The 17,274-nt window shown below is 47.9% G+C and overlaps 1 protein-coding gene across 8 annotated transcripts in view; it reads left to right on the top strand.

Annotated features, from left to right (window-relative positions):
- Positions 1-17,274, top strand: part of LOC112248974 (neuron navigator 2a) — a 133,497-nt gene that overhangs the window by 52,757 nt on the left and 63,466 nt on the right. For all 8 annotated transcript variants that reach the window (XM_042320868.1, XM_042320867.1, XM_042320866.1 and 5 more), the window contains 4 exons: positions 11,226-12,501; positions 12,673-12,782; positions 13,565-13,673; positions 14,512-14,916. In XM_042320868.1, coding sequence (XP_042176802.1) covers positions 11,226-12,501; positions 12,673-12,782; positions 13,565-13,673; positions 14,512-14,916 — 1,900 coding nt within the window. The remainder of the gene's footprint in view (positions 1-11,225; positions 12,502-12,672; positions 12,783-13,564; positions 13,674-14,511; positions 14,917-17,274) is intronic.

The raw sequence follows: 17,274 nt of genomic DNA, 5'->3' as shown, positions 1-17,274 counted from the left end.
TAAACACGTTTAGCATCTCCAGGCCTCCAAGCTTTATGTCATATGATGTGCCCTGAATCAATTTCCTAAATCAATTACCATTGCTTGGCCTGCATCTTGTTGGTGTGTGTCACGTTTACCCCCTGCTCCCCCTCTCCGGCGCTCAACGCCGCCAGTGGTCTCATCATTACGCACACCTGACACCATCGTTACGCACATCTGTGCCTCTGGACAGTCACCTGGACTCTATAACCTTCCTGATTACCTCCCCTATATCTGTCACTCCCCCTGGTTCTTTCCTCAGGCCTTGTTGACTCTGTTCCTGTTTCATGTCTTTATTATTATTATTATTTATTACCGTACACGTTAAAGAATAACGCCTCACCAAGGGCTACCAACAGGGATATTTATTTTCATTTTTTACTGGTGACGCCGGGTCCCAGTGCCGCTGCCGAAGCAACTGGGGATGCCTCAGCTGGCTCGACAGGCTTCCATGCCTCAGCTGGCTCGACAGGCTTCCATGCCTCAGCTGGCTCGACAGGCTTCCATGCCTCAGCTGGCTCGACAGGCTTCCATGCCTCAGCTGGCTCGACAGGCTTCCATGCCTCAGCTGGCTCGACAGGCTTCCATGACTCAGCTGGCTCGACAGGCTTCCATGCCTCAGCTGGCTAGACAGGCTTCCATGCCTCAGCTGGCTCGACAGGCTTCCATGCCTCAGCTGGCTTGACAGGCTTCCATGCCTCAGCTGGCTCGACAGGCTTCCATGCCTCAGCTGGCTCGACAGATTCTCAAACCTCGGTTGGCTCGGCATGCTTCCCGTGCCTCAGCCGGCTCGTCAGGCTCACGTGCCTCAGCCGGCTCGTCAGGTTCCCACGCCTCAGCAGAAGCGACCGGCCCGCTCCTGGCCCCCAAATCAATCAAATCAAATCAAACTTTATTTGTCACATGCGCCTAATACAACAAGTGTAGAACTTACCGTGAAATGCTTACTAACAAGCCCTTAACCAACAGTGCAATTTAAGAAGAGTTAAGAAAATATTGACCAAATCAACTAAAGAAAAAAATTCTATATATTTTTTTAAAGTAACACAATAAAATAACAATAACAAGGCTATATACAGAGAGTACCGGTACCAAGTCAGTGTGCGGGGGTACAGGTTAGTTGAGGTCATTTGTCATTTGTAGGGGTGAAGTGACTATGTATAGATAATAAACAGCGAGTAGCAGCAGTGTACAAAACAAATGGAGGGGAGTGTCAATGTAAGTAGTCCGGTGGCCATTTGATTAATTGTTCAGCAGTTTTATGGCTTGGGGGTAGAAGCTGTTAAGGAGCCTTTTGGTCCTAGACTAGGCGCTCCGGTACTGCTTGCCGTGTGGTAGCATAGAAAACCGTCTATACGACTTGGGTGACTGGAGTCTCTGACAATTTTATGGGCTTTCCTCTGACGCCTCCTATTATATAGGTCCTGGATGGCAGGAAGCTTGGCCCCAGTGATGTACTGGGTCATATGCACTACACTCTGTTGCGCCTTATGATCAGATGCCAAGCAGTTGCCATACCCGGCGGTGATGCAACCGGTCAGGATCCTCTCGATGGTGCAGATGTAGAACTTTTTGAGGATCTGGGGACCCATGCCAAAAATGTTCGGTCTCCTGATGGGGAAAAGGTTTTATCGTGCCCTCTGCACGACTGTCTTGGTGTGTTTGGACCATGATAGTTTGTTGGGGATGTGGACACCAAGGAACTTGAAACTCTCGACCCGATCCATTACAGCCCCATCGATGTTAATGGGGGCCTGTTTTGGCCCGCCTTTTCCTGTAGTCCACGATCTGCTTCTTTGTCTTGCTCACATTGACGGAGAGGTTGTTGTCCTGGCAACACATGGCCAGGTCTCTGACCTCCTCCCTATAGGCTGTCTCACCGTTGTCGGTGATCAGGCCTACCACTGTTGTGTCGTCAGCAAACTTAATGATGGTGTTGGAGTCGTGTTTGGCCACACAGTCGTGGGTGAACAAGGAGTACAGGAGGGGACTGAGTACACACCACTGAGGGGGCCCAGTGTTGAGGATCAGCGTGACAGATGTGTTGTTGCCTACCCTTACCACCTGGGGGTGGCCCGGGACCATTCCTCTGGTCGGCGGCGTCCGGCGGCTGGAGCCCAGCGTCAGGGTGGGGGTACTGTCACGTCGCCAGTTGTCTCATCATTACGCACACCCGCCACCAGCGTTACGTGCACCTGCGCCTCATGATACTCACCTGGACTCCATGACCTTCCTGATTACCTCCCCTATATCTGTCATTCCCCTTGGTTCTTTCCTCAGGCGTTATTGACTCTGTTTCTTGTCTGTACGCTTTTCATGTTTCTTGTTTTGCACTATGTTCTATTCATTGTTAAATATTCACTCCCTGTACCCGCTTCCCGATTATCAGCGTACGCGTTAGCGTGTGGTCACACAAATCAAAATTCAATCAATCGTCACTGTATTCAGATCGACTGACACTCTGTTTACTGTGCTGACTTAATGCGGCTCTATTTTCGGCTGTGTTCAGCCATGGCGAATCTGTGTTGACTGTGCATTTAGTTAGAGGTTTTATGTCGCTTTTCTGCGCTGTTGTCACCACCCAGCTGGTCTCCCGGGGTTGTTTCTAGACTCACTGTGTTTGTCTTCCACAGTCTCAATCCATTCCCCTGTGTTAGACTGTATGAACGATGGAGGCAGGAGAGATGGAGGGAAACGAGAGAAGGAGAGGACTGATGTGTGTGTGTGAGAGAGAGAGAGAGAGAGAGAGAGAGAGAGAGAGAGAGAGAGAGAGAGAGAGAGAGAGAGAGAGATGTGAAGGGTGCATAGGGACAGACGGCAGGTAGGGAGGGGGTTTGGAATCATCCCCCCCAAAACCCCTGCCTTCCCTGTTGAGTGTCTGCCAAATCCCTCCCCCTCTCCCAACTCACTCCTGCACAACAGTTCCACTCAGACTGCCCTCTGTGGAACGTCTGTCAGAGTTTGGAACCCTGGCTTCTGCGCTCAGCTTCTTTTGGTCTCTACTCTACTGGGACAGTGATACAACTCCTGAGGTTTGTCATCTATCTTTTCACTGCTCTCCTTTTAGCCTCACTGGGTGCTGAAACTAGCTTTCTCCCAAATCATACATGACGTCAATGTGCGATTTGTATGACAGTTAGGAATCGACCCAGACTTATAGTATCATTGGTCATGGTCTTTTACCTAGTGACCAGACACAGGGTCTGACTCAGTCATATTTGACATTTTGTGATTAGTTTGTGTTTAAAAAATAAATAATCATACACTGTTTTAATACATCATTTTACTTAGTAAGCTTTACTGTACCAAATTAGCAACAAGTTTACTAGCGGGAACATTCAGTGATATTCTACCTTGAAATAAAATGCTGAAGATGCTAAGGCTCAGTAAAAACGAGCCTGAACTGTTCAGTGTTGCTGACAGGAGAATGTAAAACATGTCCCAGGGAACCGTCCTGTTTTACACAGTAGAGAGACATGAGCATATGCTTTACATTCTCACCTTGAGAGACATAATATGACATCATATGACATTTGAACTGTCTCGATTCCTTTGTAGCGTTTGTGGGTGTAATGTTTACGGTTAATTTTGTATTATTTATTTCACATTTACTTTATTATCTGTGTAAACATATGTTTCTCATGCCAACAAAGCCCTTTGAATTGAATTGAAAGAGAGTGTGTTTGTGTGTGTGTGTGTGTGTGTGTATGTGCGTTCTATGCGAATGTGCGCGTGGGTGCTTACTCTTGTATGTGTGTGTGTGCGTGCGTGGTGTGTGTGCTGGTGTGTGTGCGTGCGCGTGCGTGGTGTGCGTGGTGGTGCGTACGTGGTGTGCGTGCTGGTGTGCGTGTGGTGTGTGGTGTGCGTGCGTGGTGTGCGTGCGTGGTGTGCGTGCGTGGTGTGCGTGCGTGGTGTGCGTGCGTGGTGTGCGTGCGTGGTGTGCGTGCGTGGTGTGCGTGCGTGCGTGCGTGTGGTGTGCGTGCGTGGTGTGCGTGCGTGGTGTGCGTGTGTGTGCGTGTGTGGTGTGCGTGTGTGGTGTGCGTGCGTGGTGTGCGTGCGTGGTGTGCGTGCGTGGTGTGCGTGCGTGGTGTGCGTGTGTGGTGTGCGTGCATGCACACATGTGAGAGTGTACAGACAGTGCTGAATGAATGGCCAGCCGATGAGCCTGTAGCCTCTGTTTGAGTGTGTTCATGTGGAGGAACTTTAAAAGTTTCACTCCAAATCAAGACTAGCTGTCCCACTTGGGGATATGAGTAAGCAGTTTAGACAAGTGACTTATTGTACTTCTGAACAGAAGTCGACTATATTAAATGATACTCAATTGAACGGAGCAATAGAACATATAAGCAAATAAAAATAAAAAATTAACTTTTAGTTGTCTATTTATTTGTAGTTTTTCTTCTGGCAAGGCATCTGTGTACGGCTAAAAATGGTTGCTCTCTGGGCAGTCCTGGAAATACGCCTGAGCTATTTCTATAAGTATCATACAGTACTGTACTGTATGTTGCTAAAAAAAAGTATCTTCCTGAATCTGGACACATTCATCATCATATGTTTAGGCTGCGCGTCATTCTAAACTGTATACAGTGTCTATAAGTATGATACTGCTCCCCCCCCCAGGCTCAGTCATGGCTTTATGTTTAGACTTTATGTCTATCTCTCTATGTTTCTATAGGCAGGGAATGTACAGGTCAGTACTGACTGATGGGTGATCTAAATGACGGTCTTGCGACAGTGAAATCGGTCAAGTGGGCTACGCAGTGTCGGCCGATGCTAGGCCCCTCTAATGCGTTTAAGCTTGTTTTTGCGTGCGGTTGCGGTCTCGGCTGCGTTTTCCTCCCGGGTTTAGTTTGGGACGAGGTTGAGCCGTTACACGCTGTGGGGAAACCATGGGCCTTTTGAAGTGGCTGTGCTGAACAAACATGTCTCTGACATGCGCACACGCCCGCACACATGCTACACACACACACACATTGTGGACGTTTTTTTGTACACTTGGTAATGGCACGTATAGACAAAGTGGAACAGACACAGTGGAACACACACACAGGCGCGATGATCCGTGAGAACGGGGGATATCCCAGAAGCCGATGGCTTCATACACAGACAAATAAGGCACAGCCCGCTTGGAGTTTACCAAAAGGCACCTAAAGGACTCAGATCATGAGAAACAACATTCTTTGGTCTGATGAAACCAAGATTGAACTCTTTGGCCTGAATGCCAAGCGCTGCGTCTGGAGGAAACCTGGCACCATCCCTACGGTGAAGCATGGTGGTGGCAGCATCAAGCTTTGGGGATGTTTTACAGTGGCAGGGACTGGGAGATGAGTCAGAAAATCTACTCCAGAGTGCTCAGGACCTCAGACTGGGGCAAAGGTTCCCCTTCCAACAAGACAGCGAACCTAAGCACACAGCCAAGACGACACAGGACTGGCTTCGGGACGCGTTTCTGAATGTCTTTGAGTGGCCCAGCCAGAGCCCGGACTTGAACCCTATCAAACATCTCTGGAGAGACCTGAAAATAGCTGTGCAGCGACGCTCCCCGTCCAACATGACAGAGCTTGAGAGGATCTGCAGGGAATAATGGGAGAAACTCCAAAAATACAGGTGTGGCAAGCTTGTAACGTCATACCCAATAAGACTCAAATCAAATCAAAGTTTATTTGTCACGTGGGCCGAATACAACAGGTGTAGGTAGACCTTACAGTGAAATGCTTACTTACAGGCTCTAACCAATAGTGCAAAAAAGGTATTAGGTGAACAATAGGAAAGTAAAGAAATAAAACAACAGTAAAAAGACTGTGAAAAATAACAGTAGCGAGGCTACATAAAGACACCGGTTAGTCAGGCTGATTGAGGTAGTATGTACATGTAGATATGGTTAAAGTGACTATGCATATATGATGAACAGAGAGTAGCAGTCGCGTAAAAGAGGGATTGGCGGGTGGCGGGACACAATGCAGATAGCCCGGTAAAGCCAATGTGCGGGAGCACTGGTTGATCGGGCCAATTTAGGTAGTATGTATATGAATGTATAGTTAAAGAGACTATGCATGTATGATAAATAGAGAGTAGCGGCAGCGTAAAAGAGGGGTTGGGGGGGCACACAATGCAAATAGTCCGGGTTGCCATTTGATTACCTGTTCAGGAGTCTCATGGCCTGGGGGTAAAAACTGTTGAGAAGCCTTTTTTGTCCTAGTGTCACGCCCTGGCCATAGAGAGGCTTTTATTCTCTATTTTGGTTAGGCCAGGGTGTGACTAGGGTGGGCATTCTATGTTCCTTTTTCTAGGTTTTTGTATTTCTTTGTTTTTGGCCGGGTATGGTTCTCAATCAGGGACAGCTGTCTATCGTTGTCTCTGATTGGGAACCATACTTAGGTAGCTCTTGCCCACATGGGTTTTGTGGGTAGTTGTTTTCTGTATTGTTAGTTTCCTTACAGAACTGTTCCTTTTCCTCTTTGTTGTTTTTTGTTCTAGTGTTCTGGTTTGAATCAAATATCATGAACACGTCTCACGCTGCGCCTTGGTCCAGTCATTCACAGGAAGAGGATCGTTACACCTGGACTTGGCACTCCGGTACCGATTGCTATGCAGTAGTAGAGAGAACAGTCTATGACTGGGGTGGCTGGAGTCTTTGGCAATTTTTAGGGCCTTCCTCTGACACCGCCTGGTGTAGAGGTCCTGGATGGCAGGCAGCTTGGCCCCAGTGATGTACTGGGCCGTACGCACTACCCTCTGTAGTGCCTTGCGGTCGGAGGCAGCGGAAATGCCGTACCAGGCAGTGATGCAACCAGTCAGGATGCTCTCGATGATGCAGTTTTAGAACCTTTTGAGGATCTCAGGACCCATGCCAAATCTTTTTAGTTTCCTGAGGGGGAATAGGCTTTGTCGTGCCCTCTTCACGACTTTCTTGGTGTGTTTGGACCATTCTAGTTTGTTGTTGATGTAGACACCAAGAAACTCAACCTGCTCCTACAGAACCGTAGATGAGAATGGGGGCGTGCTCGGTCCTCCTATTCCTGTAGCCTACAATCATCTCCTTAGTCTTGGTTACGTTGAGGGAGAGGTTGTTATTCTGGCACCACCCAGCCAGGTCTCTGACCTCCTCCCTATAGGCTGTCTTGACTCGAGACTGTAATCGCTGCCAAAAGCACTCCCACAAGTACTGAGTAAAGGGTCTGAACACTTACGTAAATGTGATATTTCAGTTGTTTTTTTTTAACACATTTCTAAAAACCAGTTTTTGCTTTGTAATTATGGGGTATTGTGTGTAGATTGATGAGGGAAAAAATCTATTTAATCCATTTTAGAATAAGGCTGTAACGTAACAAAATGTGGAAAAAGTCAAAGGGTCTGAATACTTCCAAATGCACTGCAGATGAGATTTTGTTTTAATCCATTGTTTAACAGAGGTATGAAAGCTGTGTGTGTGTGTGTGTGTGTGTGTGTGTGTGTGTGTGTGTGTGTGTGTGTGTGTGTGTGTGTGTGTGTGAGAGAGAGAGAGAGAGAGACATAGTTGGGTTATGGCAGGAAGTTCACTGGTGGTCTGTGGTTAAGTCCTGAGGGCCTCCCTCTGTCTGTCAGACTCAGATTTCAGACTACTAATTGACTGCACTAATTGAGTAGTTAAGATTTAAACACTAAAACCTGGGTCCTGTGTAAACTAAACTAGAATACACAAGTCATATAGAGGCACAAAGGTGTGTGTGTGTTGGTGGAGTCCTATTTTTGTCCCAAGGTAGTGAACTTTGTCACAGTGATCTCAGTAGCCAGGTCAGGAGGTCTGTGATCTCTTACGAGTGGGATGTCAGCAGTCCATGTGTTTGTGATATTGGACCAGACAAAAGTTGACTGTGTGGCAATCTTTAGGTGTGGAAGAGGGAGAAAGAATGCTGGTCAGTGGCTCAGGTGTCAAATCAAATCAAATTTATTTATATAGCCCTTCGTACTGCTGATATCTCAAAGTGCTGTACAGAAACCCAGCCTAAAACCCCAAACAGCAAGCAATGCAGGTGTAGAAGCACGGTGGCTAGGAAAAACTCCCTAGAAAGGCCAAACCTAGGAAGAAACCTAGAGAGGAACCAGGCTATGAGGGGTGGCCAGTCCTCTTCTGGCTGTGCCGGGTGGAGATTATAACAGAACATGGCCAAGATGTTCAAATGTTCATAAATGACCAGCATGGTCGTATAATAATAAGGCAGAACAGTTGAACTGGAGCAGCAGCACAGTCAGGTGGAAGTTGAAACTGGAGCAGCAGCATGGCCAGGTGGACTGGGGACAGCAAGGAGTCATCATGTCAGGTAGTCCTGGGGCATGGTCCTAGGGCTCAGGTCAGTTGAAACTGGAACAGCAGCATGGCCAGGTGGACTGGGGACAGCAAGGAGTCATCATGTCAGGTAGTCCTGGAGCTCAGGTCCTAGGGCTGGTCCTCCGAGAGAGAGAAAGAAAGAGAGAAGGAGAGAATTAGAGAACGCACACTTAGATTCACACAGGACACCGAATAGGACAGGAGAAGTACTCCAGATATAACAAACTGACCCCAGCCCCCGAACATAAACTACTGCAGCATAAATACTGGAGGCTGAGACAGGAGGGGTCAGGAGACACTGTGGCCCCATCCGAGGTCACCCCGGACAGGGCCAAACAGGAAGGATATAACCCCACCCACTTTGCCAAAGCACAGCCCCCACACCACTAGAGGGATATCTTCAACCACCAACTTACCATCCTGAGACAAGGCTGAGTGCCCACAAAGATCTCCGCCACGGCACAACCCAAGGGGGGGGCGCCAACCCAGACAGGATGACCACAACAGTGAATCAACTGTGAATCAACAGGTGTGAGTGTTTATGTGTGTTGATACATCACGTGTGTGTCTAAAACAGGAAACAAGTCAATTGTGTGATATAAGAAGGGGATTGAATTCAATACAACTTTATCGACAACTGTGGGGCAAAGGGGTTCATTGCAATTTCACTTCTGATCCAGGATGCGAAATGTGGATCTCCTTTTCATTCAAACTGGGGCATCTTAGGTGGTCATCTGGTTCTGGGTCATCCCCAGAAATGCTCTGTGTGTTTCTTGTATCCAGTGTCCAAGCCAACACAATGTCCACTTCTCAACCAAAACCCAAGCTGGTTTCACCCCCTATTCTCCCTCTGGGGCACAGACCGTTCTGTTGGCATGACCTAAGCTTCTCAACGTTCCCCTTTTCCCACATCCCAGCCTCAGTGAGTTTGAATCCCTCTCTCATTCTCTCCCTCTCCCTCTCTCTCTCTCCCTCTCTCTCTCTCTCTCTCTCTCTCTCTCTACCTCCTCTGTAATTACTGCTGGTCCTCTCTCGCTCATTCAGGCCCTCCTCCAATAGGAAGCCAGCTATTAGCAACCTGACCCACTTTCCGCCGGCTAACCTCTAGCACGGCTAATTGGGCCCTAATCACTTCCTAATGGGCGCATTGTTTCAATGGGCTTTCTAAATACTGAACTGGGGGGAAACGAAAGGGGCATGAAAAGCAATTAGGGCATGAAAGGTGTTTAAAAAACAGGAATAAATGGGATGAAAATGGGATGTGGCATAAAGATGTGGAGTGTTTAATATTCCTAGTAAATACTTCCTTAACGAGGTTCAAATGTGTGAAGATTAAATTAGATTAGTTTATGGAGTTACCAAGTGTTTAGAGTCACGTTAATGCAGTATACTGAAAAAGGGGTTGCATTACTGCACTGTACGAAGAGATGGTACACTCTTACAAAAAAGGGTTCCAAAAGGGTTCTTCGGCTCTCCCCATAGGAGAACCCTTTTTTGGTTCCGGGGGGGGGAAACCTTATTGGTTCTATGTAGAACCCTATGTAAGAGAGCATTCTACTTGGAACTGAAAACGGGTTCTACCTGGATCAAAACGGGTTCTTAAAAAGGGTTCGACCGCCGAGGTTCTAGATAGCACCTTTTTGTTCCTAAGAGTGTATTGAATAGGAATCGCAACGGATTAAATTTGAGATCATTCCTTAATAATAGACCGTGTTTGTGAAGGTATTTGGGTAAGTGCAGCAGGACCTTAGCTTCTGTTTTGCCGTGTCCATGTGCTGTACTGGCTGACTAATGGGTTGGGCATGGGAGTGGCCACAAGGGCAGTTTGGCAGTTTGGCTTTGAATATTCAAAGTAATGCTAGCAGTAAGTTGGCACTTGGAGTCTCTACCGGCACACAACAATAACTACACTGTTCTTGTACTGTACAGTATTAGTCTCTCGAGGAAGAACATCTTAGCTGCTCTATGAGTTCTGTATCTATGTTGGTTTTGGATTTGATTGTGACTGTTTTTGGTAAGTCAAACATTATTGATTTAGAGGGGTAACAAACTATAAACTTTTTAAAAAGTACTTTGTGTTGGTTTTTGTGTGCTCTGTAACAGTAAAAGAGACGTGTCTTTTGTAAAACCTTCATTTAGACAAAATAGTCCAATTTAATGAAAGTGTTTGTGTTTTAACTAGCTCATTTCCACAGTAGTTCAGAATACAGACTTGGGATAGAGCAAGTCTTTGACTGTGAATTGGAAGATAATGAACCAGAATCAGTCCATATAGGTCCAAACCTCCCAAGGGTGTCAGTAGCTGTGTTCTATCTCAGCTAAAATTCCTAGGTCAAACTTTAAAGGGCTTTCCCTCATTGTTTTTATAAACAGTTTATGATGGGCACTCTCGTTGTTAGTGTCCAAGGTTTCTAATAGTTATCCGAGAGTCGTGTGCTCGCTAGCGTTAAGTAATGACACGTTTAGACTGTGTCAACACAGGCTAACTCAAGATTTCCACAGTGCAAGACCTTATATGGGCAGTTGGTGTGGGGTCTATGAGGATTGCTCTATCTAACCATCTCTTATTTCTTGCCTTTCCCCTCTCCTTATCCTCTCTCCCACTCCTGCTTTCTCCCTTCTCTTCATCTTCTTCTTCGTCACTCCTCTCATCTCCTAATCTCCTATTCTCCTCTCCTCTCGTTTATCCGCTTCTCACTTCCTCCTCTCATTTCCTCATCCCCTCTCGCTCCTATTCTCCTCTCCTCTCGGTTATCCGCTTCTCACTTCCTCCTCTCGTCTCCTCATCCCCTCTCGCTCCTATTCTCCTCTCCTCTCGGTTAACCACTTCTCACTTCCTCCTCTCATCCCTTTTTTTCATCCCTTCCACCTCTTCATCCTCTCCTCTTCCTCACAGAACCGCCCGAGGACATGACTTCACAGACTCCGGTAATGACTGAACATGCTCCGTCGTCCCCGGTGACCATCAGCACTTCCACCAACAGCGTCTCTACCTCGGCTCCTGTCCCTCCATCCTCCTCTTCCTCGGCCATCCCCCACCCCAACTCCAGCAGCAAGCCCTGGAGGAGTAAGTCTGTGAGCTCCAAGCACACCTCCTCCTCAGCCATGCTCTCTGTCAAGCAGGAGAAGGATGCCTCCTCTAAGGCCTCCTCGTCCACCGAGCCCCCCCCTAAAGTCATCCAACAGAAGTCTATGCTGGAGAAGCTCAAGCTGTTTAACAGTAAAGGCGGATCTAAGTCCTCGTCCTCCAGCAATCAGGGAGCTCAGGCGGACAGCGGTGCCCCCGCCCGTCAGCTCGGGGCTGGTGAAGTAGAGAGGGCAGAAGCAGGGTCCAACACCGACTCCCTAGGGGAGGCAGAGGGGAACACCCGGCCCGGTGTCAACGGGACAGGTAACGGGACGACCCACGGTAGTGCTTCAGCCCATGTCCCTACCATCGCCACAACAACCAGCAGCCCCAAGATCGCACTGAGGGGAATCGCTCAGCGCACGTTCAGCAGAGCTATGACTTCTAAAAAGAGCTCAGTGAAAGGACTGGAGAAGGAGAAAGAGAAGGAGAAAGAGAAGGAGAAGGAGAGGGGGAAGGAGAAGGAGAAGGAGAAGGAGAAAGAGAGGGAAAGAGTGAAAGAGGCGGGGAAACACATCGCCACCGAGAGGATGGAACTCAGGGGGGAGGAGCCTAAGGAGGAAGCGACTACCAGTGTCGCAATGGAAACAGAACCCTCCTCCAATAAGAGAACTTCTAAAATCGCCAGTTTCATACCCAAAGGGAGCAAAGTGGCCAAGAAGGAGAGTTCTGTCCCTGCACACAGCGGCATACCAAAGCCAGGGGGTAAAACCTCAGGGGTAGGGGGGAAGGCGCCCTCGGCAGGGGCGAAGGAGGGTGGGGAGCGTCCCCGGAGCATGCGGTTGGGAGGGGGTCTTGTCCTGCAACGCGGACACCTGGACAGAGACCGAGACAGGGACAGCAGGCACTCTAGCTCTACCTCTAGTCTGGCTTCTACAGAGGGCAAGGCCTCACAACAGGGCCACAGCGCCGCCCCGGTGGTGGAAGGTGGTAGTGGTGGCGCTACACAGAGCACAGCCTGCAACACAGTCAGCGTCCAGCTACCTCAGCCCCAGCAGCACCACAGCCACCCCAACACAGCCACCGTAGCACCCTTCATGTACAGGTGAGTAATACATATACTTTGGACTGATAAAACTGTCAACTTTAACATTTGTCAATCCTTTGCGAATCCGTAATAGTTTCCCGAGAAAGTCTGAAAGGACCATAAGTCATTAGTCACTGATCGTTAGTGGGAATCTGCAAGCCGTTTGCTCGGAATTTCCCCGTCATCTAGGTCACAAACGGACGTGGACGGTATCATGGCAACAGAGGCAGGGTCCGGAGGAAGGGGAGGAGAAAACATCCCCTTTAAAGCCAGCCAGCCATCCATTGAGGACCTTTCAGGTAGGCCATCGACTAGTTCTGTCTGTAGGAGCTGATGGGCGATTGATTATGTGTCTGAACTGTACAGAAGTTACATGGGCCATTTGAGGGGTTATTTTTGATTGGGTGAGATTGTTAGTTGGAGGAGAACAGCACATGAATCCGACTGTGGGTTGATTCTATCTGATGGGAAACATACCTTCCTGGCTCATGCACACTCAATTCAGTTGTGGGTTTTGTTGTGTCCATTAGTGAAGCGCAGGTTGACTCATAGCCCGCAGTCCCCTCGGTTATGTCCACGGAGCAGGCGAGTTTAGGGTCATGAAAATATTGTGTTGATGACGGGCAGGTGGGCGGGCGGGTTGAATAAAGTTAAAACGATACCATAAAAAAAATCAATAAAAATATCATTCTTATCTATAGGCTACATTGAGGTTTTTCTTTCATTATTGTAGGCTATCTAGCATTAGTGTCTAAGCCTAAGATTTAGGAGCCTCACTGTGCGCGTGTCAAATAGCCTACACTCCAATTGCCAAATGTTTTTTAGGAACGGGGACAAAAAGTTAACGTGTATCCATGGAGGCACAAAGGACGTCGGAGTTGACTCTGACTGTAGCTTAACAGCGCGTCTTCTATATTAGCGGGTTAGGGTCCGGTGTGAGCCTCAGATTTGGACTTTATCACATATAGTCTGGTGGTTGCTGATGGGTTATTAGCAATAGCGGGCGGGTGTGGGTGAACTGACAGTTGATCCGCGCACCGCTAGTGCCTATGTACTCAGGTACAATGTTTGTTCCGTATAGAAGAAGATCCAGAGACACGGCGGCTGCGGACTGTTAAAAACATTGCAGACCTCCGCCAGAACCTGGAAGAGACCATGTCCAGTCTACGGGGGACTCAGATCACACACAGGTATGAACCTCCTGCAAATGAGAATGGACAATGTCCAGCCAAGTAGCCAAACAGATGCCAGTTTCAATTCCACATTCTATTTCTGTGTGTCCGACAAGTTCCACTGACATCCGTTAAGACATGAAAGACACAACTCCTAGAGAGAGAGACCACAATAGTGATCACAATAAAGCTATTCTTAGCAAATTATCCATAACACTTTCTCTTGTGAAAAAAAATCCCAAAAGCAGGCTGTTAATGTAGACGGTAAAGTGAGTTAGCACGTCTGTTTTAAATAGCGGTCGTGTTATTAATGGGTGGTCCACCCAGGACAAAGGTCTAATTTTGAAGCTGGAGAGCGGTTTAAGTGGGACGTGACTGCCACCTAGTGGCCATGTAGCGCCACTAATAACTCACGAGTCTGACACTGGGGATGTGTCCCGGCCTCCAGGGTTGCCAGATAGAAATAGAATAAAGGACGAAGTTGGATGAACTTTTGCGGTTTGAGGCTTGTCTGTCTGATGCTCTATTCTAGTGTGTATGTAATGGAGGGCTTGTTCTCCAAAACCCACTAGACTGTGTCTTGTGTCTGGTTCTTTCAGCATGATCTATCTACCCCCTGTATGAGAGTGTCAGTGTCTTTGAACCAGTAGTGGCTGGATGGAGCGGTGGTTTTGTCTTTGGATTTTGATTCAAGCTCCTGACCCAGTCTCTCTCCCTGAGGCTTGCTCTCTCCTTTTCGCACAGTTAGAGAGGTCTTACCCACTGTCTAGTCCAGTTCAATGCTGCTGAGCTAATGTCTAGCCTTACGCTCAGTCTTTTTGACCGCTTCTCCCCCTCCCTCCCCCCTCCCCCCCAGCACCTTGGAGACGACCTTTGATAGCAACGTCACCACGGAGATCAGCGGTGGCAGCGGCGGCGGGAGTGGGCGGAGCATCCTCAGCCTGACTTCCTCCCGGCCCTCCCTGTCGTCATGGCGACTGGGCCAGTCCAGCCCCCGCCTGCAGGCGGGGGACGCACCCTCCACGGGGAACGGCTACGGGGGTCGTGCCTCGGGAGGAGGAGGAGGGCAGGGGGGCCGCTACCTGTACCCCGGCCCCCTGCGGAGACAGCTGGCGGGGCGGGGAGGTGCCCTCAGTATGGATCTGGGGGGGAGAGGGGAGGATATTGACCTGGAGGGCATCGCCATGGAGGTGACGGGCTACATGAGTGACGGGGATGTGCTGAGCAAGAACGCAGCGCGCCCTGATGATGTCACCAGTGGGTGAGTATTCTGAGAACTAGCATATGAAAAAAAAATGTCATTGTATTTTGAAAATTGCAACTCATCCCTTTTGAGGCTGGTTTGGTTGGTTTTGCGCACTTTCTCATAGGTTTGGGAATCAATCTATTGTAAGTGGCTGTCATGTCACAAGAGGGCACCAGTGTATTTGTAATCTCCCACAAGTGTAAAAATGTGAACATGGTACAGCCAACAGTAATGTGGCATGAAGGGAAAAATACAGTTGTTCTTGTTGTTGTGAGAGGACTTGTTGTGAGAAGACATTCTGTAATCGCTTTTTGAGATGGTATACAGTGCATTCGGAAAGTATTCAGACTCCTTGACTTTTTCCACATTTTGTTACGTTACAGCCTTATTCAAAAAGGTATTAAATATTTTTTTCCCCTCATCAACATACACTCAATACTCGATATTGACAAAGCAAAACGGGTATACATTTTTTTTTGCACATTTTATAAATAAAATTAAACTGAAATATCACATTTACATAAGTATGCAGACCCTTTACTCTGTACTTTGTTGAAGCATCTTTGGCAGCGATTACAGCCTCGAGTCTTCTTGGCACACCTGTATTTGGGGAGTTTCTGCCATTCTTCTCTGCAGATCCTCTCAAGCTCTGTCAGGTTGGATGGGGATTGTCACTGCACAGCTATTTTCAGGTCTCTCCAGAGATGTTCAATCGGGTTCAAGTCCGGGCTCTGGTTGGGCCACTCAAGGACATTCGGAGACTTGTCCCGAAGCCACTCCTGCGTTGTCTTGGCTGTGTGCTTAGGGTGTTCTTGTTGGAAGGTGAACCTTCGCCCCGGTCTGAGGTCCTGAGTGCTCTGGAGCAGGTTTTCATCAAGGATCTTTCTGTACTTTGCTCCATTCATCTTTCCCTCGATCCTGACTAGTCTCCCAGTCCCTGCTGCTGAAAATCATCCCCCACAGCATGATGCTGCCACCACAATTCTTCACCGTAGGGATGGTGCCAGGTTTCCTCCAGACGTGATGCTTGGCATTCAGGCCAAAGAGTTGAATCTTGGTTTCATCAGGCCAGAGAATCTTGTTTCTCATGATCTGAAAGTCCTTTAGGTGCCTTTTGGCAAACTCCAAGCGAGCTGTCATATGCCTTTTAATGAAGAGTGGCTTCCGTCTGGCCACTCTACCATAAAGGCCTGATTGGTGGAGTGCTGCAGAGATGGTTGTCCTTCTGGAAGGTTCTTCCATATCCACAGAGGAACTCTGGAGCTCTGTCAGAGTGACCATCGGGTTCTTGGTCACCTCCCTGACCAAGGCCCTTCTCCCCCAATTGCTCAGTCTGGCCGGGCGGCCAGCTCTATGAAGAGTCCTGGTGGTTCCAAACTTCTTCCATTTAAGAATGATGGAGGCCACTGTGTTCTTGGGGACCTTCAATGCTGCAAAAATGTTTTTGGTATCCAATCCCCAGATCTGTGCCTCGACACAATCCTGTGTCGGGGCTCTACGGACAATTCCTTCAACCTCATGGCTTGGTTTTTGCTCTGACATTCACTGTCAACTGTGGGACCTTATATAGACAGGTGTGTGCCTTTCCAAATCATGTCCAATCAATTGAATTTACCGCAGGTGGACTCCAGTCAAGTTATAGAAACATCTCAAAGGTGATCAATGGAAACAGGATGCACCTGAGCTCAATTTTGAGTCTCATAGCAAAGGGTCTGAATACTTATGTAAATAAGGTTTTCAGTTTTCTATTTTTAGTAAATTTGCTAAAATTTCGAAAAACCTGTTTTCGCTTTGTCATTATGTTTTTTTTTGTGTAGATTGAGGGGAAAAAACAATTTAATCAATTTTAGAATAAGGCTGTAATGTAACAAAATGTGAAAAAGGGGAAGGGGTCTGAATACTTTCCGAATGCATTGTATGTCCTTTGGGGACCAGGACCCATATCCACAAATCGTCTCAGATTAGGAGTGCTGGTCTAGGATCAGGTATTGCCTGTCCATATAATTGTATTCTCATTATTGATCTGAAGGGCAAAACAGATTCTAGATCAGCACTCCTACTCTGAGACGCTTCATGAACATGGGCCCAGATCAGATGCTAACTGTATGAAGCTTCGCTCTGTGAGTTCAATCCAGTAGAGTTGAACCTCATAACCTGTTTGTTTTCTAGTCAGTGCCCATGTTGAAGTCAGTGTCCATGTTGTAACAGGCCCCCTGCATACCTTGGCTGTCATACTCTGCAATTTAAACCAATGCTGTCATTATTATCATATGAATTTACACACTGGGAGCCAACTCTGTGGCGGATGCCAGAATCAGGAGAGTGAATGGCCAAAATGAGAGCGTGAGACTAAGACACAAGGCAGCAGACTAT

The sequence above is a fragment of the Oncorhynchus tshawytscha genome, linkage group LG04 (assembly GCF_018296145.1).
Source record: "Oncorhynchus tshawytscha isolate Ot180627B linkage group LG04, Otsh_v2.0, whole genome shotgun sequence".
Classification (NCBI taxonomy): domain Eukaryota; kingdom Metazoa; phylum Chordata; class Actinopteri; order Salmoniformes; family Salmonidae; genus Oncorhynchus; species Oncorhynchus tshawytscha.
This window is presented reverse-complemented; position numbering and strand designations above follow the sequence as displayed.